We start from the raw sequence: 27,805 nt of genomic DNA, 5'->3' as shown, positions 1-27,805 counted from the left end.
AAAGCATCCTGACAGGACATACTGGAGGAGGCTGCATGCTACATACTGTGTTGAAGAGAAAAAGGAGGAGTTGGGGCTCAAGTATCCTCTCAAAGGTTGGTGTCCTCAGTAACCAACCTTCCTAAAAAGTACCTATGTAGGCAGATGTGCCTTTTTAACAGCTAGGTTTTGGTGGGACATTCAAGACCCAGAGACTGTCATAGTAACAGTTATTTAATCCTTGTGGTATAATCTGGCTTTCACACTATCCATAGAGTTGAGTCAACTTAGCTTTAATAGAGTGTGGTTTTATTACAATATTTAATAGACAATTTAAAATGTGATAGTAAATATTGATATCAACTTGACAAGATCTAGAATAACTTAAGAGAGCAATCTCTCCTCTGGGCATGTCTGTGGGGGAGTTTCTTGATTGGATTAGAAAGACCCCACCCTAAATTGGGTAGTGCCAGTCCATAACCTGGGGTTCTGGACAGAATTTAAAAGGACAAAATGAGCCAAGCATCAGATTTTATCCCTCTCTGTTTCCTGATTGTGGACATAATGTGACCAGCTGCCACATGCTCCTACTCTCATGGCTTCTCTGCCCTGATGGGATTTGTCCTCAAACCATGAGCTGGAATAAATTGCTCCTTTCACTGCACAGGCCTATCCCTCTAAGGAAGATATCTCAAACTTTCACATTTCCAGCACTCTCCTTTCTTTTGTCTGCCAGTTATTGGGAAAAATTCCTCTTGATGCTGCTATTTCTGTCAAAATGACTTTAGGAAGTTCATATGGCCACAAGTTCTTACATATCAGCAAATAACACTCACAGAATGGCTCTTAAGAATCAAGTCAACTAGGCAGTAGTAGCACTCGCCTCTAATCCCAGCACTGGGGAGGTAGAGATAGGAGGATCTCTATGAGTTCAAGGCCAGCCTGTCTACAGAGCAAATTCCAGGACAGGCTCCAAAGCTACAGAGAAGCCCTGTCTTGAAAAAAAAAATATTTATAATCAAGTCAACCAATTTACCTCCATGCAGGACCTAAGATAACTTACTGAGTTCAGTTTCTGCTCACTTCTAAAACAATCATGAGGTGTGTGTGTGTGTGTGTGTGTGTGTGTGTGTGTGTGATGTATGTATACAAGCATAGGTGTGTGCATGCACATTACAGCACACCAAGGACTACTTTTCACTTTGGATTCAGGCTTATGAAGCAAGTGCTTTTACCTGTTGAGGCATCTCGTCTACCCTTTTTTTTTTTTTTTTTTTTTTTTTTGGTATTTTTAAGAAAAGGAAATTCCACAATCTCTATGCCTACTTGGAAATAACCAAAGAGGGGGGGGGGGAATGGAAGGAAATTGGTCAATGAATCATTATATAACACAAGGTGCACCCTAATGCACATCATTTTTATTCTGAAAATAGCCTTGAGAGTAGCTACTATTGTATGATTATTTTAAATTAAAGCAATAAGAAGTCATGTTATCTAAGAGTCTCATTTGGTAATAAAACTGGGTTTGAATCAACCTAATATCTACCTTCAAATCTTATTAATTTTCCATAACCTAGAGAAGTGGGTTTTTAATAACATCTTAAGCTGTTCTGGCTACTTGAGTCTCATTTTAGAAAAGGATTGAGCTTGAATTGACACACATCATACCACACTTTGTTATCTCTAGTTCCTCATGAACTCCCTCGGACCAACTGGCTTCTATCCCAATGTCTTATTAAAATGGTTCTCATCCAGTGAAATAACTTTCTTGATCATAGCCTTTCTTGGCCTGTAACCCAGCTTAACAGCACTGGCTACCAACACATCACTTGGAAAATCATCTTCCCTTGACTTCAGTGCATTGCACTGTTCACCGCTGCTGCATGCTTTTCTCACTCATCTCTTTTCTTCCCTTCATCTTCTATCCTTGCATTGCATCCCTGGGTATCTTTCCTAGAACTGAATGGGAGCATGGCTGTCTAGCTTCATGCTGTCTAAAGAAGCATGATTTTTGGAACTTTTTAGGAAGCTTTGGATGGCATTTACATAAATAGGAAGAAAGAAAAACCCCAGACCAATTAAGAGGTACTTCTTTTTGCACTTCAGATGTCATCTATATTAGAAATTGCCAAATTCCATTGAGTATCTCATTCCATATGCCTATCTTCCACTCCTCACAAGGCACTGAACAGAACAAACTAAATCTTGAAGTGAATGTTAAAAATCACTTGAAGTTTGAGTCATGAGAGCAGACATGAACTTGAATAGGAAACTAGCATCTGTAATACATACTGAAGCTGCTGTGAGCAACAGTGCTCCCATTTTGAAGACTTCTAGATGGTAAGCTGGAACAGAGTGTTTCAGAGTAGATTCTTATAGTACAGTAGTCTTACCTGCACATAATCATAGTTGCAGCTTCCCTGTGCTGTTGGTGACTCCAGAGAAAACTTCGTGAAGGTGAGATTAATGAGTTTGTTTTCAGGTGCAGTTATGTACCATATGCAGTTTAGACCTTTGTCATAGTATCCATTTGAATCAGAATCAGGAGAGACAAAAGTATTGTTGTCATCTGTCAGGTATCCACCGCATCCACTCTGTGGTCCTATGAAAGCAAAGACACATCAGTGTGCAGATGAACAATAAGATCTTAACTTTCTTGTGGAAGGTTTTTGAAAAGGGGAGGTTACATTCTCTACCATGTATTTGTGAACATTATCTAAATGGTTCCAAGTATTAGCAGGCATGCACATGTATTCCTCAGCTTTTCTTGGCTCCTTACTTATTGTGGTCATTTGAAAGAAAATGGCCCCCAAAGCGAGTAGCACTATTAGAAGGTATGTCCTTGTTGGAGGAAGTGTGTCACTGTGGAGGTGGGCTTTGTGGTCTCACATATGCTCAAGCCAGGCTGAGTGAAATCTTGTTGCCTGCCAATCAAGATGCAGAACACTCAGCTACTTCTCCATTAATATCTCTGCTTGCATTCTAGCACATCACACTGTAACGATAATGGACTAAACCTCTGAAAATATAACCCACCCCGGTTAGATGTTTTCCCTATATAAGGGTTGCTATGGTCATTGTGTCTCTTCATAGCAATAGAAACCCTAACTAAAACACTCTCTTTTTATTCCCATCACCCACTCAAGTTGCCTCCTTTTCAGCATGCATAGTTACCTGAGAGCAAGTAACCACATTGAGGTACATGCATGTGCTTCTCTTAAGCTATTCATGTGATTTATTTGAGCTTTTCCCAACCTTAAAATACTCAATTTTCTGAAAATTGAGTATTTTGCATAACAAAGCTGGTGGAAAATGTGTACATGTCTGACTTTTATGCTCTACTTTTGTGAACCCTGCCAAAACTGAAAATTTAATTTATGAAGATTTACCCAATACCTCTAAGAAAGTTGTCTCCCATTCCGTTTTTCATTTAAATAGTCTGACAGAAATAGACTGTTAGCTTTGTAGTCTAGTTTACATTAAATTACATTCTCTGTATTTTTTACTTTTCCAGCCCAAGTCATGAGGAGACTGGAGAACAAAAGAACTTCATTAGAGAAAAATTGCCTACATTTAAATTCAACAATTAGTAATACATAACCAAATTACAGGAAACAGAGTACTCTACTGATACCTGCATGTCTACTGGGTGGGGGGGAGTAGAAACTAAACCCCTTGGGTTTAGGTTCTGTCGATTCTACAATCTAGTAGGTATATTAGAAATGACACAGGAAGAACATAAAATGAAGGAAAACTTATTAATGATTTCTAAAGAAGGCAATAGATTGAATTAAGTTCAAAGTCATCACAGTAAAAATAGCATAAAACTAGTGTTCAAATTAATGTTCTACAACTTGCATTAAACACAAACACAGCTAACTTCCTCTGTCATTGGCCTTCCATCTGTTTCATTCCAATTATTTCTCTACTATCAGTGAAAAGATTACCCTCCACATTAGGGGACATTCAGATGCTTTTGGACTTGATGAGAAGTAGAAACAACAGTAGCCTTTCTTAGCTCTATCCACAAAGTACAGAGGGGCTTTCAGCACAGGCACATGCCTTGGGAGTCCAGGCTGCCCTGTCCGCAGCTTCTGAGCCAGGTAAAGCTATAGAGTATTTGCATAGCCAGGTATTCTCTGGTGTTGAAAACTTCCAAAGGCCTGATCCCTGATACAGCCACATCTAGTATATAGGTCAAAATTAATCTGAAACATAAGTACTGCACATAGTCACACTGTGTGCTGCTGGTGGGTCAGCTCATGAATCATGCCTGAAAAATACAGAGAGAACTGAGCATGAGCAGCTTTTATCCTGTTGTGGGCTGTTACATAAGGGAACCAATTAAGCTTATTGGCTTGCATAGCATGGAGCAACAATTACATTATTAATGAAATAGAAAATATGTTTAGTTAACACTTCCTTAATATTCAAGGAAGTGTACTTAGGATTGAAGTCCATAGAAGTAATAACAAACAAATAATTATAATACTGTGAAGATAATTAGATTCCTTAAAAAGGAAAGGGAAATTTTAATTTTGCAAGACATCATTGATTAGTTGCTATAAGGATATATAATGCTCCAGTACCATATTCAACTCAGGCCTTAAGGCTGCATAGAATAAGAACATGTAGAAATAGGATTGAGATAATCTAGTCTAGGCTGAAAGAAGCTCCTCATCCAATGTTAAATGAAAAGTATGTGTAGGAAGACACAATTTTGTTCTGAAAACCACAAAGCAAGTGGAGGAACATAACAAGGCTCAAGACTAGGGCATGAAAAGCCTCTGATTTTATCCTATGGATGGTGGGAACCCACTTGGAAGCCTCCCCCCCCCCGATAAGATATATATAAATATATATATATATATTAAGATATATATATATATATATTTATATCTTATTTATTGTATTGTGAGTGCAAGGTACATGTGTGCAAGTGCCTGTCAAGCCAGAGGAGTGCATAGTTAGTTAGTTATCTTGGAGCTGGGATACAGGCTCTGTGAACCGCCACCCTCTGTGGGTAAGGGAACATACGATTAGGCATGAAAAACAGAAAAGAGCACAAAGGTTGAATGAAAACTCACATCAGTCATTTCATTGCATACAACATATTAAATGCTAAATTCCCCTATGGGAAGAAAAAGCCAAACACCAAATATGCTCTTCAGGATTAAGGTTAGATGTGAAAGGGTCAACAAATGTGCTGTGCAAATATATATGCACACGTATAAACAGTTTTTAACCAAATGCCCTTTGGGCCTGAAAGAAAGCTATGCATATTATTCTAAATCAGGAAGAATTGAAATTATTATTAAGGTGTTTTCAAAAGTTATTGTATAATAGCATGATCTAATCTCCCAGGAGGATAGAGTAACTTTAGGCATGATTGTTCTTTATAGGATGCATGGATCCCAGTGAGTGCCTTTCACAACCTCCCAAGATAAACCTACTAGTTAGAGCTGGGATTTCTTGACTGTATGAAGGAGTTTTCAATTTAATCAACACTGCAACCCTATAATTTTGTAAATTAGAAAATGAAGACAGAGTAGCTAAGCACACTGTCCAAGGCCGAACATGTTAGAATTACAAACTGGCTCTGGTACTCCAAAGCTTACACACTGTTCAGGAGTTTATCAAGCACAGGACTTGCTAGACTCACCATTACATCCTTCAAATCACTGCACAATAAGTAAATAGGGAATATTGTAAAAACAATGGAGGAATACATAGAACACAAACAGCTATTAGATGAATCTTTGCCTTCTAGTATAGGGTTAGAAAGAGAATTTTTATAATTAAATCTATTTCTTGGTTTATAAAGTTGTTGTTTTATTATGAAAACGTATATTTGCACACATACATATACATATATACATTAGCAAAATGACTTTTAGCCTAGAGTGTTAGCCCATTTTCAAAGACATTTTTCTAACTTTCATGCCATATTTGACTACATCATTCAGCAGAACTGCAGTAAAAAATTCACCAAAAGACACAAAATAATGACTATATAAGACAGTGTAACAGGTAGTCTCATAGTAGGGAACTGCTTCTTTTGCAACAACAAATGATGCCATGTTTATTACTTAAGGAATCTTAGTCTCTGAGTATTGGTGTAGTATGTCAGTAGGTAGAATGCATTCCTTAACTTGCAGAATTCAGGACATATTAATAAACATACTCCCTTTTTAAAGGGAATATGATTTTGCTGGCTGCTGACAATTATATAAGTTAAAAAGTTTAAAAAGGAAAACATTCTATTTAAAAGAAAGCAAAGTCAATAGTAGTGTATTACTTGGATGTCCCAAGACTGATGATGATATGAGGTAAAATTTGTAAGATCAAATCCAACAACCAATAGTTTTATAATAATAATTTAAATAAGGCAATGGAGTTTTTGTTTTCATTCATGTGTTATCTCATACTAAATATTTAGCTGATATTTTTTTTTAAACTTTCACTACCCTGGTGTCATGCTACTTGACAGTGACAGAGATCCATTCCCCTTCTCTTAGAACTTACTAAATGACCTTGACAAGTTGTTTAATTCCCTTGTGACTTAATTCACCTACTTTTATACATGACTATTTGACAATTGTACCAATCAGGGTTACACCAACAGAATAAAATATCTAAATCCCTTTATTGTTTTTCAGAACCCTGAGGTAAAAAAAATCATTAAATTGAAGTCCATAATTTGGAGCTACTTATCTTTTTGTCATACAGAGTTATTATTACTTATTACAATATAGACAGACTGTGCTTGGGTCTCACTATATTTACAATTATTTAAATTATATTTAAAGTATATTATTTACATAAATGTAAATGTATTTAAATATCACATATAACAAATTATATTACATGTGACTATGAATAGGAATACATAAAGGTAATTATGTTATAAATACACCATATGTAAATATATAACTATTCTATGTGGTAGTATTATGCAGTAATAGCAAAAAATAATGAATGTACTATTCAGGACTGGCATCTTATGATTTAAAAACAGAATCAAATGAAAAGATGAACACAGCTTGGTTTCTAAAAGCCATTTGCCTTATTTGCTCAAGGACAGACAATCCTATCCTTCCAGACTTGGGTCAAATGTAGTCATTCAGGGGGCAGGGACACTGGATGTAGATGATACCGGAATATGTTTACTAAAAACCTTTCTCTTACTTTATCTAATATTTAACTCCTCTCTCTCCTACATGATTCTGTAAGGTTTTGATGAACTCTGCACTAGCTGCTTTCTTTGTCCCATTCACACATTCTAAGCTACTCAAATGCAAATACTCTTTTCAGTGAGTCCCCAAAGAATAAGCTGCAGATACCCTTTTGTTTAGCTTTATCCTCAGGGGACAGCTGATCAACAGTGAAAACAAGCAGGCTTGCAAGGGGCTGAAATGGGCGTAGTCTAGCTTTCTTTAAATGGGTTTACAGTTTCGGTTCATCTCATTCTCAGGCTTCGTAAAAGGAAGCAAATGACATTAAGAAACCAGACAAATAGCATCCCTGGCTGCTTTCAAGTCATACCCCACCCTTGCTTCCCTGAGATTTACGTGAGTAGTGATTTATCAAATTATTCAACTGATAACCTGGCTATCTGACTGCACTTGTCTTCTAGAAGTTGAGGCAGTTGGCAGCCTGTCTCCAGCTGCTCAGAGGCGCCTAGAGAAACACACACATATTTTTAATGTCAGTGAATGTTTGAAAGTGCATTCTTTTATTGTCACGCTACACAATTTCAGAATGCCTCTCAGAGTTTAAACTTGACACCACAACTGGAAAGGCTAAATATAACTAGAAGTGGAATGAATTCTCAAGTGGGCATGTGAGAGTCCCCTCCATTTGCTGAGACCACGCCCTTCATTTCTGTGGCCCCAGGCTCTCTGCAACCTCTGCCTTTTATATCCCCTTTAGAAGCCAACCATTTTTTTATTCCTCCACCTTATTTCCACCCTTCACATTGTCTACACTTTTGGCACATTTGAGAGATGTATGATAACAAGAGTATGACAATAGGTCTAGAGACCAAGCTTATGCAATTAGATATTGAGTCAGATGCAGTATCTCCAGAACTGGATGAAATGATTCCACGCTCTTCCCTGTAAAATAGCTTAATTCTATAAGTTGTGAATCAATTGAGAGAATAAATAGGTATAATATATAGTATCACATAATATATAATATTAGGCACATATAAATGTAATTTCAAAGTAGGCATAATTTACCTATTTATTCTTCAATTCATTCACACAGCCACTATTGATGGAATAAAGTTTATATCAGAGGCCTCTACAAGCCTTAGGATTTAATTAGAATTTAAGTTCTGATTTGACTTAAGTTATAAAACATACTTTAGGACAGCTACGGTATGTTCCAGGAACTAATCTACTTTACCTCTAATAGATTCTTAAGAGCTAGAAAATGGTAATATTTCAAGCTGGTCTTCTTTGGTAGATAAAAACTGAGCATAGAGAGGTTAGGGTTTCGCTAAAGCTCCATCACAGGCAGTGGTATAGTGAGTCACTGGGTACCTGAATCCTGCCTGGCACACAGCTCTTCCCCTTTGGCCACACTCCTGCCTTTGTTGACCTCTGATTCATTCTATCCTGGCTGGACATGTGTTTTTGTACTCATGCTTTTCTCTCACAGCAGCCCCTGAGTTTGCCCTTAATGCTGCCTGACTCACCTCTACATGACTAATAAGCCAGGTGAAGGAAGACAGATAAGGAGTGACCTCCATCCTTGACATATTTGCTATGACCAGCAGGAGGCAGAAAGCTTAAACATGTGATTCTGGTCATTGAGGTCCCTGATATAGTTTTTTTTTTTTTTTTTTTTTTTTTTTTTTTTTAATCCAGGGACAGGGATTTCTCTCCTTGGACAGCAGGGACTCCTAATGGTCTCTGGGGCTACTCAATGACTCCTATTCCCCAAAACATTTCTGGGGGCCAAGTTTAGTATTGTACTTTAGTAAAATGCATTTAGGGGATAAAAGTGAGAGCTAGGATGGTGGCTGAGTAGATAAAAGTACTTGCTATGCAAGTATGGGGCCTGGAGCTGGAACCTAATTACATATAGATGCTGGGCTGACAAGGTAGCCAGTCTGGAATCACAGCCCTTGGGAAGACTGATTCTAAAACAAGCTGGCTAGCTATACTAGCTACACTGGTAAGCTATGAGCCAATTGAGAGACCCTGCCTCAATGTATAAGGTAAAGGGTACCTGAAGCACAGTCCTGCTTCAATCTTGTGCCTCCATATACACACATACATGCATATGTATCATATATGTACACCACACACACCCAAACTCCTCAAGAAAAGAGAGAATAAAAATGAAATGGCAATGGTACATAACGTACACACCTAGCTCTGTATCTAGAAGATCTGTGTGTAACATAACGAGTAGTCACAAAAGACTCAGTGAGACACTTGGGTATGAGGTCAGTATAGTAAGGAATGGAGGCCATGAGCTGTAAAAACATATGCTCAAAGATGAAGTGTTTCATTTATAACATGTAAGTTAGTGACATCTGAAGTGAGCCCTGCTGGCAAAGGAGAAGCTAAAACTAAAGCTATCAGAAAGTTATTAGGGAAAAGCAGAATGTTTTCAATGTCAGTTCTGGAGCTGACACACATTTTCCAAACACATAGAAAGGGTGGGATTTCAGAGCCATTGGTGATCTGATAAAGGGTGAGCACTTGGTCCAGAAAAATGCTCATCTTTTTTTTTAGATAATTTCATTTTCCTGGGTCCTGGAAGCTCAGCACAATAATTTCTCTGACTTCCCTTCTTTCACAATTAGTTACCCATGTTGTATTGACACTCATGGGAAATACGAGAAAATTTTATGTCATGGTTAGATGCCAGCTCCTGGTGTTTGCTTTGCCTTCACCTACTCACACACTTGAGCAACAATTCCACAAAAGAAAGGAGACTCCATTTCACCATCTATTAACTACCCACCATGGATAGTTCCCCCAGATTCCCTCGGTAGACAAGAAACACAAATGTAGCAAACGTGTAGGAGATGTGCACTGTCAAATAAGTGCATGAGCCGATTTTACTGAATCTTGGAAAATTAAAGCAGATATGCAGAAGTTATCATCAACTGTATAATCTAAACAGCAAAGCTGCAAAAGCTGTAATTAGGGGTCTAGTTGAGATAAAACTGAACAGAAATATCAAGAGTTACAGTAGTCTCCTCTTTACACCAGTTGTTTACCCAGGGGAGGGGTTGTTTTCCAGGCAGTTCAATAGCCTTGGAAACAAGCAACCAGTCTGGTCCAGAGAATAGGTGTCTCCTTACAGAAAAGATGGGGTGGTTTAAATGGATGAGGTAAAGAGAAAGGTGTATGCTATTAGGCAAATTTGACCTTATGGTTTATTATTATTATTATTATTATTATTATTATTATTATTATTTGTTAAATCAGTAACAAAAAGATTCTAGAGACTCTAGAACTGCAATGACATTTGTTAATTCTTTTTCCTCACCACACAAAATGACAAAAAAAGCTGTAAGTTATTTAGACTGGCCAGTACACTTAGTTGTGTGAGCTAAAAAGCTTTGTAAGGCCCAATTAAAACTTAAAATACTCAAGTTCTCACTGAAAAATACAATCAATAATTAATTCATTATTTCCTGAATATCTTCAAGTGGACAATGGCATTTACACAGATAGAAAAGTGGTAAAATTTTTCACATGAACTACAATGGCAGCCCCAATATGTGAGATCCTTCATGCAAAGTGGGTTTTTCTTTTCAAATAGCCTATACCATTCTAGTAAGGCTACATTCTGTATCCTGTGAGACTTGCTTTCAAGTCATTCTCATGACAGTTGAAAAGGGTAAGTGACAAAGCACCTTTCTAGTGCAACTGTCACCATGTCTGCCCTCCAGTGTTAATGAGGCTTCAGAGACGCTTCATAGTCAAGATCTCTTGCTGTTTAATCACAAGAACCTGAGACACAGAGTTTGGATGCTAGTACCTAAATGGTGCAGCTCACAGATATCCATAACTACAGCTCCAAGTACCTTTGTCTGGCCTCTGAGAACATCTCCACATGCATGTGCTCATACAGACACGTGCATATATGCACACAAATAAATAAATAAAATAATTAAAATAATAATTCAGAAAAGCATGACTAGAAATGTAGTTAAAAGTATTCTCTGTTTTCATTCACAAAGGTGGAGGTGAATCAGGCCATGGGCAAAGAGAAAACCTGGGGAAAAGGAGCCTAAATGATTTATTGTGGGAAAGTCCTCCTGTCTTTCTGATTCTTCTCGGAGAATGGGATTTGTTTGAAGACGTGTTAGATCACAGAACATTAATCACAGCCATATTCAAGGAAAAATAAAAATACTTCCCTGAGTCAAACAAAAATTACACCATTTACACAACTAGTATTAAAAAGAGAGCTGATTATTTTAAACGACAGGCATGCCTGTGCTCGTGTAGACAGATAATAATTATCTTTCATGTGCAGTGGCAATAAACTGGGCTGTTGTTTTCACTTTATCCTCATACTTAGCCATTCTGCTATCCCACAATGACTCTGAGACCACCCTATCTGGCCCAAATGTCTTTTCAACCATCTCTTAGATACCTCTACTTATGTACCTGACAGGCTCACCAGCTCCAAATCTAGCAAACTAAATACAATGTTCTTCCTGTACTAAGAATAGACTTAGGTACTACCTGGGTAGACAAAGGTAACATCATCTAACAAGTTGCCCTTGAGGCCACATCTTCAACTTGCATTCCCTTGTAGTATCCCAATATGCTCCAAATGCTACATTACTGATGTATTTGGCCTTCTAATGACCTTTAGTACTTCAATCCATTCTTTACCTCCATTCCCACTTGTGCTAGTTAGAGCCTTGGCCATCTGGACTTTTGTCCTAAGGCTTTCTGTCCTTCCTTTGGTTGTTGGGCTATTGAAGCATTCCTCTTTTTTACAATCATAAAATCATTACATACATTCTCAAGAATCTTTACCACTCTAGGAATAAAGTGACCATAGTCAATGAGCCTTCCATTTGGGATTCCTCTATGTTTAAATAAAAATCATCTGGGATTAGCTAGGGGAGGGGATTAAACAAAGCAGAAAAGGAGGAATAACCCCCCCCAAAAGTCTCAAATACTCACCTAATGTCTCCCAGAAATATATTTCCCAACCTCTTGCAGTTTGAGAAGAATCTGTCTTGAACAACAGGGTCAGGCTGTTATTGGTGCTCTTAATATTCTGTGGAATCGTGGAACCACAGAACTTTCCCAAAGACCGATTTCCAATGCTAGGACCATCGAAAACCTCCAGGTGGTCATTTTTGCAAAAGAAGGAGGGAGCCACTTCAAAATTGTTGAACCTGTAAAATAACCTAGTTATTACTTATGCCCTCATTTATTTGCCCTTAAAATTGTACCCATAGTTCTTATGAAATTAAAACACACACACACACACACACACACAAAGCAAAAGACTGACAACACAGTATTCAAGCTTCACTTGGAAAGAAAACTTATAAGCAAGACATTACTAATTTATTCAAATGTGAGGCCAATATTTGCTGGGTAACTGTAATATACTAATAGTTGTGATAGGAGCTAGGGATGTAAAGATGAATAAAATACAGTTCTACATTTCAAGACAATCTAGGCATAGGTTCACGTGAGGTCAGTTTTTAGATAATTTTTTTATTCTTCCACAATTCCATGCATACATGATATACTCTGATCATATCTCCCCATTGTTCTCTCTCCCACCTCTCTCCTTCTGAATCCCTCCTGTTTCCAACAATCATCTCACCATGTTCCTATCTTTTTTGATGTACCCTATAGCATTTAACTAAAGTTGCTTGCATAAGTATGTGTGGAGGGTTACTTCTTGAATAAAGGCAATTTACTGGTGGCTACACCTTCAAGGAGCATGACTCCTTCCAGCATTACTTACCATTACCCTCCTATAGCTCCTAAGATTGAGTATTGACAAGCTGGCCTATGTTATCACTTCAATAACACGCTAGGTTTTTTTTTTTAACCTCACCTAAAATATACTCTTCCTCTTTTTTCTTGTGTTGTATGATAAGTGTCATTGCTGTCTTATTTTTTATTTATATAAAAAATGCTAAGACAAATGGAAGAAAGCAGGTTTATATAAGCTGGATGGTGGTTCTTTCAGTCTCTTGTTTCCTTCTTTTAAAATGAAATTTATAGAAACACCAAGTGCAACAATATGATATAGCCAAATTACTGTATCTGGTATACAGTGTGTCCTCAGTATTAAGTTATGGTTTTATAAAATAAGACTATGGAATAATCGTGATTCTTATAAAATATGAAGTAGTGATAACAAAGAATGAACTATATTCTGTTGTGTCATTGGACTGATCTAAAAAAAAAAAATGTTCACATATCAATCCCTACATTGATGAGTGGAGGCTCCTAACACAGGCCCTGCCCTGCCTTTCTAGCACTGCATAGGGGAAACTGAATGTGTACACATCGAAGGCTGGCGTGGAAGCAGGGCCTTCCCTGGCTATAGAAATGCCAGCAGAGTAAGGCACTACTTGTTTTAATATACAGTCATTCTGCTGCAGTGAGGATCACAGGAGCAAACACAAGCGTGAAGATCCCACCTGCCCTGTTCACTGAGTGAGCACAGTTAGTCAAATGTCTTCTCATCTATCCTGAAATTACTAAAGTTAAGACTCTTGAGGGGATTGGGTTATGAGAGCATTGTCTTTGTGGATGGAATTGGTGTTCTTATGAATGTGTTCTGAGAATGCCCTCCCACCCTCCACCGCTGAAGGACAAGTCTGGCACAGCTAGGAGGAATTTTCTTCTATGAACCAGGGAGTGGATGACCATGTGATGCTGAAACTGCCTATCTTGAACCTCCTAGACTCTAAAACAATGAGAATTTTTGTTGTGTCATTTATCTCATGCCATGTTGTTATAGTAGCCTGTACATCCTATACATGTAAAAAACAAACACTACCACAAGCAGCCTAGACAAGCTGTGCCCATACTTCCATTCTGGGATGGGTAAGTCCTTCTGTGGCCTCTTCCTCCTAGTAGTCTGGTAGATTTTGTTCTTTTAATCCTAAAACTTGTAAGACCTTTATCCCTAGAGTACATTTTCTTCACAAATAATCTCAGGTGGGATTGACATGCTCTTTTTTCTTGTGGAACTAAATCAGTTTGATGAGACCTATTTTATATGTCATGAACCCAATGAAAACACAAAATGCTGAAAGTAAACTTCAGAGTTCATAATCACGGGGGAAGAAGCTATCATTGACAAACAGGGAACAGATGAGTAGTCATTGTCCTAGCTTGTCAAGTTTCTATATGGAAAACTGTATACTGCCCATCAACTAGTCTTTCAGATTTCCTATTACATGCTGAACATTTTAGGTACCAGGAAATTGAAGAAATGGGAATAAACCATCTTAGGAGAAAGAAGCTTAGCATGCTATCCCTCTGGACAATGAAGGCTGTATTCTCTTTACCAGTTTCACTTGCAATAAGTAGAATTATAGAGATAATTTACTAGTGACTAAATACATATCACATAAGGCAACAATTTAGAGTTGCTTTGATTCACAAATAAAAATAAACTTTGTGGGGTAAAGTTTTATCTTCAAGAGACAAAAGGTGGTAAAATTACTCAGGACATTGGTTCAGAAGCACACTTGATGTGGGTCCAGATTTTCACTCTTCATTTAAATATATGTTACTTTCAGGAAGCTTGTGTGACCTTTTCCTGACACATATACAATTATGCTTGCATATTTCTCATTATTGCTTTAACAGCACAATAAAACATCTGAGGAAAGAATTGAACAATGCTTCTTGTATATAATAAATGTTGAACAAATGGCAACAATTTTTCCTAGTCCTTTGTATCCTCTTTGATGGTAAGGAGGGCTTGTGACTTGACAACTATTATATGTAGCTCTGTTAAAATTGTTGAGATGTTACAAGGACAGTTTTAACTGGTCAAGCTCACATTTCAACTTCAATCCCTCTGGATCTTGTGGAGGCTTTCTTGCCATATGGAACCTCTCTACCTTTCTTTAGATTCCAGCTAGGCCACTATGAGAACTTATGCTTGTGATCAGTAAGGAAGCTTTCCTGTGATCAGAGCTGAAAGTGTTTTATAAGGCAAATGTGTCTTACATACCTAAGCAGAATCACTCTGTTGCTTCTTACATAGATGCTGTAGACACAGTAGATGTTGTTGGGGTAGCTAGTGGGGTAGCTGGTGGATGAGTCTAAAGGACTCCTAAAGAACCCAGCAGATTTATTGTAGATTCCACCACAGTCTGTAACAGAAGACAAACAAATGTGCACAAATGATTATTACTCATAAAATGGGCAAATCTTTGGGGAAATAGTCTAAGCTATTGTTTACTAAAACAATACGAGTTCGTACTGATTGTTCTTTACATGACCTAAGCCTCCTCACTGTGTTTATGAATCATTTTGAGTTTGCCAGGCAAGAGAAAAGGGAGAGAAATGTAGTAGAAGAACATTTTAAAGCACATTTTGGAAAGGAAGAAGTCTAAGGGGAGAAAAAAACAGAATTAAAGCAACAAGCAGGAACATTTCATGTGTTGGGCTATGTCTGTCCCTTCACTTTAAATGACAGGTACAGAGAGATGGCATGACAACAGGATTCTCAAATAAGGCAGGGAGAATCCCATGTGTTTTCCGTTCATAGAGGAAGATTATGATGTAGAAATCCCAGTCGGCACAAGTCCTCTCTGGTAGGTATACAAGTCATACATGAAATATTAGAAGTCAGTTAAAGGTCAAATGCCTCACTCTTAGGTTCTACAGTTTTGTATTTGGGTGTAAGATTAGTAAAGCTTATACTTGCTCAAATTTGTGTTATTTGTCTTCAATAAACATGAGGATATTTGTCCCATTCCCTACTCTAACTCCAGCCATTAACAGCTCATAGCTCTTTGTTACACTCAGTAGTCAACAATGTAATCACCACAAAATATAATGTTCCATTATAACTAACAAGGTATCATTTTTCCACAGATTGCACCTAGCAAGGATCAGATGTTCCCACCTAATGATATATTCCCATGAGCATGTTTATTTGTTTTATGATTCTAAAATTATTCGAAGCTTGTATGTTTTTGTGGTGATGTTTCTCTGGTTACCAGTGAACACACTCCACTAACATATCACCAAGATTAAATACAATTTGTAACTTTTTTTTTGTAGGGCTTTTGTTTATTTAGCTTTGCCTCAACTCTGCCCATTTGCAGGGCAGATTCTTTTCTGTGCCAAGTCTTCATACATTCAAGCCTCTGGACCTAACAGTCAAATTAAATGTCAGATGGGCAGAAACTGCTTTATTTCACTCAATGTCAATTACATGATCTCTGAAAACTTGTTAGTGGCCGAACAACTTCTCCACACACTACCAAGATCTGGAGCCTGTAGCAACAACATTCTTTAAGTAAATGACCCTGAAAGGGGGATTGAACCATGCTCACTAACTATACTTCAGGAAAATAAGGGGTAAACAAGTACATGAATAGACATCAGGTTCTTAATTCTCCAAAATAGTCAAGAGTACAACAAATCCCCTTCCTCTTATCCAGACAATGAGGGAATATATTTTCTACTTTATTGATGTAATCAGGCATAGGACACATCACAGAATCTCCTTTCTGGTTGCCAAGGCTCAGAAGCCAGATGTCAGTGACTGATAACAAACCATGAGATTCTTTCCATGTGTAAATACATATTTTGGTGTTCTCTGTAGATGGGCAGATTACTTTATTTGAAGAGAAACAACTTTATTTCCTACCATTAGCCATTCATGTGGCCATGCAAAGACAAACCAGACCCAGGAACAGTTTTGTGTTCTGGTTTCACTGAAATGGCTTTGCTGGATAACACTGTGACAAAATAAATGCCAATTTTCTGTTTTATTTTCAGATGGTAACTTTTAGCTAAAGTTCAGGGTGTCTACTTTTAAATTATGTATACATACATATATATTTAACGTATGCATATGTGTGTGTGCCTGCTTGTCTGTATTTGCATTATATGTATATACTGCCCACAGAGTCCAGAAGAGGGCATTGTGAGCTGCCCTGTGAGCACTGGGAATTGAATCTAGATCTTTGAAAGAGCAGGAAGTACTTTATCCACAGAGCCATCTTTTCAGTCCCCAGTGGTTCATTTTTAAAGAAAAATAATTACTTTTGTATCATGTACCTAGTTGATCATTTCTTTTTGCCTTAATGTATCTGAACCTTTAGGTTGGTTACATATGATGAATCTTAACAAAATCTCCTTATGTAAATTACACAAGAAAAACCATTCCAAATGACATCAGTATAGTTACTCACTGGTGACTCTGTAGGAAATCTTGAACCCAAAGTCTGTGGTATATGCATTAGAATAGAAGTTAAGTAACACTGGGCCATCCACGGTGAGAGGACTTAAGACTTCAGAACCACATATGGTCGCAAGAGGAGTGGAAGACAGGTTGTGACCTTTGATGATGTGCAAGCCATCATGATCACAGTTTCCAGTAATGGCCGAGCGATCTACACAGAGCACAGAATGACCAACATCAGAGCAGAAATGTTGTGGACACATGATGCTATAAACAGATAAAATACTACAATTCTCTAATTGATCCAGAAAGTATAATCAAAATTAAGAGATGGTTTTCTACATCAATATGTAACTTCTACCCCAGATAAAATGAATATTTATCTGAGACAAAACATGGATAGAAAAGAGAAAGCAGATAGAACTCCATAAGTAAATTCAGTTGTTACTCAGAATTTCCTTCCTCTACAGAATCATTCTCTTTACCCAGATATTATAAACCAGAGACAAATGGCCTCCAAGGGGAGGTGTGATATCTGAAGACATTTTCACTGAAACATTGGAGAACGAGATAGAGGCCAGGGAAGCTGTTAAACAGGTTTTAATACAAACGGGACCATTTCCATACTGAGTCCTCCTACCAAAACAAAAACCAAAATATAAACTAACAAAAACACCCATACCCAAACCATGCAGCTCACAATGTCAACAGTCCTGCTTTTGAGAGAAACTTTACAGAGTGACCATGAGCAGACCCATGAGAAATCCCTTGATGCTTCCTGACAGATCTTTCCGATGTTCACAAAAACATCAGTTTCAGGGCTTTGGTGATTGTAAATCACCAAAGTGTCTTCTAATTTGAAGCAAAGGTATGCTTGATCTCCTCCCTTCCTGTAAGTCAGCATAAAACAATTTTCAAAGCCACTAAGTGAATGTTTGCTGCTGCCGTGTACTTGTGTTTGTAGGTGAGTGCTACTCTCCAAACATCATGGGAGTACACTTACTATGACCTGATTTTTAATAATATAAAACAGCATCATATGTAAGTAGGTAGTCCTCTTAGACATTTTACTAATGTATACACTAAGTTCTAATGTAAAAGTTATCAACCTATGCTCAATTAAACCACTATGATCAATACATTGTTTTAACCTTCCTATCTATGACTCTTGTGACTAAACACACTATAAAAAGTATATCATTGTACATAAACATTTGAACAATTTCTTATTACTTTAGAACATGATTTTTGAGTTTAAGTTATTAGAACTAAGGCAGGAATGTTTTCCAGGTTTCTCCAAAGGCTTTTTGGCAAGGTGTTCCCAGTTGACACTCCCCTATCACTTTAAGGATGTGATAGTCTTCTGAATTCTACATTCTGAACACCATACAGAGAGACCAGTGTCCACTGACAATTAATGCTTATCTCTTCTGCTCTTTGTACTACAGTCCTAGCTCCATGAGATTACTTTCCGTATATATTATTTCTTTACTCTGAACTTTTTGAACAAACAGAATCATGGAATGTAATCTTTTGTGTTAGGTTTGTTTTATTTAGTCAATCACATTGACTACAGAAATATCTTTAGTTAGCAAAAATGTGTAAGGCTGTAAGGTCGCACAATTCAGGGAAGCAATGCTGGATTTGATTCCTAATCCCACATTAGTTCAGTGTGCCTTTCAGATTTGAAGATGCAGATGTATCTTGACAGAATTACAAATTAATTGTAGTCTATAAATATATGATTTATGAGAAAGGATAAGTATGACCCAAGAGTATGTGAAAATTTCCATCCACTTGAAGGGATTTCTATTCTTGTCTTCAAAATTATCTAGTGTGTATTATCAGCCACAGCCTGGTTTGAACCAATCTTACTGTTTATCTACTGACAGCCCTTACTCTAGAATTGGAAAATGAGCAGACAAGAAATGCATGTTCTTAAAGGAACCTTCCCACTGAGGAATCAGAACTTAGGAGGTGAAGATCACAGAATATAGATGAAAGGATTCTCCATGGTGCTATTTCATAAAAGCAGAGCTGACTCTAATATTATCTACCTACTCACTCATTCAGTATTGATTGAGTACCTATTCTGACTCACAGAATTGCTTCTCTCACTGGATAGTTTTCGGCAGATGTCTGATTGTATGCACGTGTATAGAGTATAACTGTAAATGAATAAATTAAAAGTGAGCCTGACATAATGGCATAAACCTGAAAACCCCAACTACTTGGGAGTCTGAGGCATATTGCAAGCTTGAGGCCAATTAAGTCTATAGAGCAAATTAATGGCCAACTGGGGTAGTTTATCCATACTTTATCTCAAAACACAATGTGAAGTAGGCCTGGAGACTTAGCTCAGTGGTAGATTACTTGCCAAACTTGATGTATATCCTTCAGTTCAATCCTCTGTGCTTGGAGAAAAAAAAAAAGATGCTATGTAAAATATAACAGGCTTTAGATGGTGCCTGTGTCTTTAAAGTTATTATTTTAGTTTTTCAGTTCTGGATGGAATATATAAAATGCTACTTTTTCTCTTCAAAAACCAGAAGGAAGCCAGGCCTATGACCTCAACTTCTCTGAAGACAGAGGCAAGAGTTATATGTCTGCTTGATTGATATAAGAGTTCAAGACCAGCTTGTATAATTTAGTGAGAGCCTGTTTTCAAACAAAAATTAATGGGTGGGAATATAACTTAGTTGTACAGTGCTTACTGCTCCTGCTCAAAGTCTAGTCCTCAGTATAAAGATTTTTTTATTTGTAATTTGATTTTCATTTACACTATAGTTCAGAACAGGTTTATTATTGTCTTCAATAATTTTAGAGCACTCTGGCTACATCTCTCTCATTAATGGCTTAATTATTTTTGTTTGCTTGAAATAAATTGAATCTTTGGCTATTATCAAAAGACAAGAGATGTGTAATGGTGAATATGTGGCTATTTAAACTGGTGTGGCCATTATGAAAAAGAGGACACTCAAAAAATTAAAAATAGACCCATACTATTCAGCAATTCCAATCCTGGGCATACACCCAGAGGAAATGAAGTCAGTGTATTGAAGACCAATCTATTCTTCCATGTTTGCTGCAGAATTATTCATAATAGCCAAGACATGAAATCAACTCAAGAGTACTTCTCCTGATGAATAAAGCGAATGACACGCATAGACAGATGGTTGAATGAGAATGAAAACAATGAAGTACTATTTGGTCTTTATGAAGAAGGAAATACTGTAATTCATGGCAATATGAATAAATTTCAAGGCATTGTACTAAATGAAAAATAAAAAGATACACGGAAAAACAAACAGCACACAATCTCATTTCTCTGTGAAATCTAAAACAATTGAGCTAGTAGAGTAGAACAGTGGTTACTATCTTCAAGGATTTCAAGGATGGGAAGATGTCTATCAAATATCATAATACTTAACCCTATTCTTTGGAAGGGAATAAACTCAGAAAATCTTCTGTACAACATGGAGATTATAATTAATAATGATGTGCTTATTATCTGTTTGAATATTTCTATGAGAATAAATTCTAGATGTTCTCACAATCAAAAAGCGTATTTTATTAGGTATTTTAACTAGCTTGGCATAGCCATGATGCAAGCTATCCTTATCTTTATCCAACCCCTAAATCAACACTGTAGATATATGCCTTTATCAGTCGAAGTTAATTAATTTTTGGAGAAGAATAGACATACCTTCCAAATGGAAGGACACAAAGGTCAGGATGACCAGAGACTGAGAGTCCACATCTATGAAGTAGGTGCAGTTCATATTGTTGTCATATGGCTTTGGGAAGTTTGGAGAGATGATGTCACCGTTGGAGCCATTGAACCTACGTCCACATCCTACAGAAGAACAACAACAACAAAAATCATCAGGACATTCATAATCACCCAGAGCAACTATTTCATAAAGAGAAAGACATTTTCATGAAGTCTCTACAAAATATCTCTTCCAATACTCCAAATGGAAGAAGGGCACCAAGAGAATAACTTTGACTTATAAGGCTAAATGGTAGAAAAATAAAAGCTGATTAGAATATCATGAGGAATTTGAGGTGCCAAGCAGTATATATTTTGTCTCATAATACACTTCCAGTCTCACAATATTTTTAAGAAGATAAATTATCAAAGATTAAACATAATTCACATAAACAAACAAAATATATGAAAGTGAATTGCAAGCCTGGGGAAATGACAGTCTGTCCAGTGTTTGCCTTGCAAGCATGAGGACCTGAGCTCAGTGTTAGAATCTAGGTGAAAATAAAATCAGGCTTCCTGGTGTGCCCTTGGAATTCCACATGTGGGGTGAGAGAGTAAGGAAGATCCCTGGGGCTTAGCTGGCCAGCCTGCCCATTCAATGTAGTGAGTTACTGGCCAATTCAAGATGTTCCATCAACAAAACAAACAAAAAAGGTGGATAGAATCTGAGGAATACCCAAGTTGTCCTCTTGGCTCCATATGTACTCATACACATATACACCTGCACACACATGCACAAACAGTGTGATATATCTCCAAGTATTACTTTGTGTTTTATTTGAAAAGTATTATATTAATTGCCTAAAGAGTTTATAAAATGTTTTCTAAATGTCTATTAGAAAACACTCCCTTTTAAATCTAAGAATAATAGCAATGACCATTGTTTTTCAAAGGTAATTTAATATGCTACTCATGATATTTATCAGATTGTCACATGAATCCCAGCTGCCCAAAATACAGATACAGAAGGCAGGGGCAATAGTACACACCGGTACTCCCAGCTATTCTGGAAACAGCGGCTCCAGGAATGTAAATCCAAGAAAAGCCTGGGCTGCACTGGAACTTCAGGGCTATCTTAGGCAACCTGGCTAGACACTGTGCCAAAACTTAAGAAGTGGGGAGTAAAAGGCTGGGAACATAGTTCTAAAGTAGTGCTTTTCTGGTGTATAAAAAGCTGTAGGTTTATCTATACTATACAGGGACTAATACCTTGCATTATTAAAGAGGCATTTGTTTTCATCTACTTCTAGTTAATGTAGTATACTCTGACTGGTAAATTATGACAATATATGTATCCTTTTACACTGAATGAATCTCTTTTTCTCTCTCTCCCCTCTCTCTCTCTCTCTCTCTCTCTCTCTCTCTCTTTCTCTCTCTCTCACACACACACAAGATCATCCGAATACTCAAGCTAGATCATAAGTTGGCCATCATTACTCCCTATTCATCATCCTTGTTCTTTTATTCATGTCTGAAATATCTATTCACTGCATTATTCCCTACAATTCTTTTCCCCAAGCTTCACCTTGAACAATGTTTTGCAAATAGCGTTCATCTGATTTAGTTTAGCCAAATGCACAGGTTTGAAAACGGCTCCAGTTCCCACTAACCTCATTTGTGCTCTGCAGTCAGAGCGGGGAGGGGGCCTTTTGGATCATACTTAGTTGACCTGGCCTTGAATTTAGCTCCAATAGCATTGTATTTTTCCCCTAAACTGGGTTCAAAGTTCAGTTCATCCTACCTTTGCCCTCTCTATAACATAGACACATACAGCCATGCCTGAATCTCATTGACTGTTGAAGGAAGAGTGTCCCTCCAGGATTAGGTGGCTCATTCATGTTCCTTCCCAGGATCTCTATCAAGCCAATCTCGGTGGGACTTTCCTACTGTTCCCCAAGCCAGTCTGAGGCAGCTGCCCTTCCTCATGGTTTAGATTCCAATGCTACTTACGGCTTATGAAGGATGCAGAGAAGCCCTGGCCTGGCATCTCCTCAGACTGGAAGACAGCAGTGAATATGTTTCCTGTTGTGACAATGGGATCTGGAGCCACATCCCCACAACTTGTGGCTAACAGGGTATCATTGGTCTTCAAGGTTCCTCTCCAGACCTGATGGGGTCAAAAACATGACTTAATGCTATCAGTTTTCACCTGCCAATAGTTTAACAGATTTAGGCTTGAATATAATTGTATTAAATTCTACAGAAAAAGACAAAGAAAGAAAGAAAGAAAGAAAGAAAGAAAGGAAAGGAAAGGAAAGGAAAGGAAAGGAAAGGAAAGGAAAGGAAAGGAAAGGAAAGGAAAGGAAAGAGGAAGACTAAGTAAGTCGCACACAAATCTGGAGTATGTTCTTTGGGGAATACTTTTTAAACTTGTTTTTAAGTGGTTTATTTCATCCTGATTGCCATAAGGAGGTTGTGTTTGGTTTTTGAAGAGCTGGACAGTGAAGATTTCCTCTGATTGGTCCACTTTAGGTAACCCTACCTTCTACATGGGTCTTTGACCAGGAAAGTCTGATTTGGTTTCAGAGAAGTAACTAGAGTAAATGAGCTGAGGAGGCTGTGCACAGTCTAAAAATCATCTACAGGAATACACTGATCTCTTTTAATTCTAATTTACATGCCTATCAGACACTGATGATTTGTGTTGTCACTTTTGATTTTTGTCAGCCTTGCAATAAATTTATCAATTTTCTTGATTTTTCCATTGTATTCCTATTGTCAAGTTCATTAATTTCTATTTTCATCATTATTTTCCTGATTATTGGCTTGGCTTTATTTTAAAAATGTACGTGAAGTCTTTAGTGTTATCAATCTACTCCTAAGGTTTTTTCCATAATCTATATACTTGTTTGACCTTATTTTCTTTGATTTCCTTCTGTGTGTTTTTAAAATTCATTTGAGACTTCTTCTTTGACCTGTAGGTTATTTTAAGGTGCTAAATATCACTGTATTGTGTCACACACTGTATTTTGTCTTTGTCAAAATCCTGTCTGAAGTTTTAGGCCCAGCCAATTACAGAAGTGTGACCTGCCACGCCCTCTGTCCACCTTCTTCATGTAACTTTTCCATAGCCAACATGTTCCAGTCACTGAGGTGAGTTACTGTATGGGATTCAGGCCCTGGTGGCCAAGCATACTCTTATACAGAAGTGCATTCGGAGCCCAGGCACCTTCCTGGGAAGTCTTTTCCAGCAGCTCCCAGCTGGAGGCCTACATGGGCATCTTTGCCAAGACCTCTTGTGAGTGTAAAGGAGAAAGTTCAAAATGCTTTCCTCCACTCTAACTCAGTCCTCAGGATTTTCTGTCTTTTTGTTTGGGGCTCACACAGCTGTGAACAACTCCTACCTTGAAGCTGACCACTTGACCCTTTCCACGAGTTTATCAAAAAGTGACATGGGTGGAGCCCACACTTTTGCCCTTTTCACCTCTTGATTATGCCATTTCAGGAAGTAATTAAAGACTTGATTTCTCTGCTCACTTTGGCTGGCTTTTTTTAGCTGACTGCTTATTCTGGTGTGTGGAAGGCCGGCCCTTTTTTTTTACTATTGTTTTGTAGTTTATACCATCAGAGAAAATATTCTCTGCAGTTCTTTGTTTTTATTGAGGTTTCATTTTGGTTTTTTTTTTTTTTTTTTTTGAAACAGGGCTTCTCTGTATTGCTTTGGAAGGTGTCCTGGAACTAGCTCTTTTAGACCAGGCTGGCCTCGAACACACAGAGATCATCCTGTCTCTGCCTCCCCGCCCGCCTACATATCTCAGTTTTATCCTATTGCTTCACAGTTTCAGAGCTCCCTTGCATTCCGGTGCATTGTCTAGCTGGCTGTCCTATGAGCTATTGAGAGCAGAGTGTTGAAATCTTAACCCAACTGAAGAGCTATCTCCATAGCTCTATCAAACTTTGCTTCTCATCCTTCAGGAACTATTGTTTCAAGAAAGAACATTTAATCTCACTTTGTATTCCTGGTAGACTAATTGTTCTATTCTCATGTAAGATGTCTCTTTTCTAAGAGCAATATTTTAAAGTTTTGGATTCCATTTTAGCAGTGAATATAGCTATTACAGCTTTTTTTTTAAATAAAATATTGTTTCCATGATTTATGATTTTATATCCTTTTAACCACCTGTATGGTTGGATTTGAAGTGAATTTGTTTCCACTTGTATCATGCTTTAACTCCATTAATCTGTCTATTTTAATTGGTGTAACTAGGTTATTTAAAACACAAATTGAACCTTCATTTTCTACTTTCATCCCATTTTCTTCTTCTATTCTTTGATCCACTGTGTGTTTTTTCTTGATTTTGTATATATCCCATTTTTATTGAAACGTAATGTTTTTCATGGGCCTTCATATTCTTTCTGATAATTTTTATTGTTCTGGGTATTGAAATGTATACATGTTTACTAAGGCTTACTCCAGTATTCACACTGGGCCATTTTGAGGGGAGTGTTGAAATACAACCTCCACTTAAGTTCCATTGTCAGATAACATTATAGGCTTGTTTAAATCACTAAATATAATTCATAAACATATATTCTATGTATAGGTATATTCTAACCAGATGCACACATTTCTACTCATTTCTTGATTCCTTCTTCTTTATACTCCAAGGTTTTTTTTTTTTTTCCATACCATTCTGTGTAGTTTGAGTAAGTTCCCTTAAACAATCTTTAATGGAAATTACCTTATGGATATTTTCTTTTAGCTTGCTTTTGAAATGGAATTTTAAAAATCTACAATGTATGTTAACAGTGATTTTCAAGATGCTAAATTTAATGTTGACCATTCTTTTGTTTTGGTATTTCATTATTTCTTTAACTATTGTCAGTTGAATTGTTGTCTTTCTTTGTAGGACTGCAGTGGTATGAGTGTTGGATAGTTCATTATTGTTCTGTTCAGGTTTCTTTTTATTTTAAAGTCTATTTTTCCTTTATTGTTCCAAGGGGTGACTTCTGTTGTTCTCTCCTCAAATTTACTGATTCTGTTCTCTGTCCTTTCCACTAAACTATTGAGATTAAACAGTGAGTTATTTCTATTGTGTTTTTAGTTCTATAATTTACATTTAGTTCCTTACTGTAACTGTTTCTTTGCCAACATTTTCTATTATTCATTTGGTCATGAAAATGCTTTAAAGAGAACTTCTTAGTGGTCCCTGAGGAAGTTTTATGACTTCAGTACTGACATATGTCCATCATCTATTTCATCTCAGGGTTGACATGATTATTTTTCCTCACTCAAGTTGTAATAGTCTTTGTTTCTCTTGGGATGGGTTCTTTATTGTTGCAATCTAAACATTTTATCTACTATATTAGTAGGGTATGAGTCCTATTTCAGTGTTTTATTTTGAAGAGTGTCACCATGTTTATGTTCAGTATATAGTTTTACATACATTCTTGCACTCTGTTTCTAATGGTGATTTGATTTTCTGAGTATCTGTAGTATAATTTTCTTCACCTTGATTTTTATGGTATTTTTGGGATATTACTAGTATTTTCTTCCTCTTATTTTTCTTTAAACAAGGCCACATGTGGATCAGGCTGTCTTTAAACTCCCTATGGAGCCAAGAATGAGCTTGACACTCTGATGCTCCTGCCTCTACTTCTTGAATGCTAGGATTATGAGTATGTAAAGCCATGCCTAGTCTACTTCAGCTAGTGCTTCCCAAGGGTACAGAGTCCTTTACCTAGGGTGGCTTCTGTGTATTTCTCCATCAAAGCAGGAGGGTTGAATGGGATTCCCCTATTACTACCTTAGGGTCTTTGGGAGGAGAAACATCTCTAATTTTGAGAACAAAAAGGGTTTTTGCATCTTTGACCATTCTATCCACCTTCCCTCTTGTCTATATGACAAAGAAAAGAGTCTTTGACTTAGAGACACCAAGGACCTTCCCACTCCAGGTAGTTTGCTGTCACTGGGTCCCTTTCCTTATTACTTCCATCTATACAGAAGCTTCCTTTGGCATAAACAAGAGTGTTACAACACAGTTATCACAAGTTTGTCAATGGAAAATCTCATACTCAGCTAAATATAGTGTTTCTTCCATTACTTATTTTTGGTAATTATCAATTTGATATCATTTTCTGTCAGCACTGGGATTTGTATGACACTTTCAGAGGGACTTCCATTCTATCCAGAGGAAGAATGATCCCAGTCAGTTTTCCAGATTAACTTTTTCCCATCAAATTACTTATAAGATTTAATGTAAGTTGGCACACTTTGTGTTGATTCCTCTTATGAAAAGAGAGCTCTCATTATGGGAAAAGCAATTAAGAGAAGTATATATTAATTCCATTTTATTATGTGCACATTTTGTAAGGATTAGATTTTCATTTAAATAAGATGAACAGATCAATATGAAATAAAACAATTTGAAGGATAATATGAAATAATAGTATTGACTTTAAAAAGGCATTCCCATTCATTGGATGAGTTTTATATTCGCAAGTACTAGGTAGTTTTTTATGCTATCGTGTCATATTCTAATGCTTAATTCATTAGTAGAATCATTCTCTTCATTTTATAGTTAAATAATTTGAAGCTAAAAATATTAATTAAATCATAAAACACATATGGGTGGCAAGTATGAAAGAGATGAATATATTTGTAGCTAATGGGACTTAGACCAATGGCTCTTTCCGCTAAAAGGCATAGTTTCACAT

General features: G+C 37.1%; 1 protein-coding gene across 1 annotated transcript in view; it reads right to left on the bottom strand.

The window, feature by feature from the left end:
- Positions 1 to 27,805, bottom strand: part of Cubn (cubilin) — a 202,139-nt gene that overhangs the window by 13,537 nt on the left and 160,797 nt on the right. The window contains 6 exon segments of the mRNA XM_051205896.1: positions 2,373 to 2,581; positions 12,153 to 12,370; positions 15,190 to 15,331; positions 17,387 to 17,587; positions 21,083 to 21,232; positions 23,099 to 23,255. Coding sequence (XP_051061853.1) covers positions 2,373 to 2,581; positions 12,153 to 12,370; positions 15,190 to 15,331; positions 17,387 to 17,587; positions 21,083 to 21,232; positions 23,099 to 23,255 — 1,077 coding nt within the window.

Source organism: Phodopus roborovskii, unplaced genomic scaffold (genome assembly GCF_943737965.1).
Source record: "Phodopus roborovskii unplaced genomic scaffold, PHOROB, whole genome shotgun sequence".
NCBI lineage: Eukaryota > Metazoa > Chordata > Mammalia > Rodentia > Cricetidae > Phodopus > Phodopus roborovskii.
Note: the sequence above shows the minus strand (reverse complement) of the source record. Positions and strands in the feature narration are given on the sequence as shown.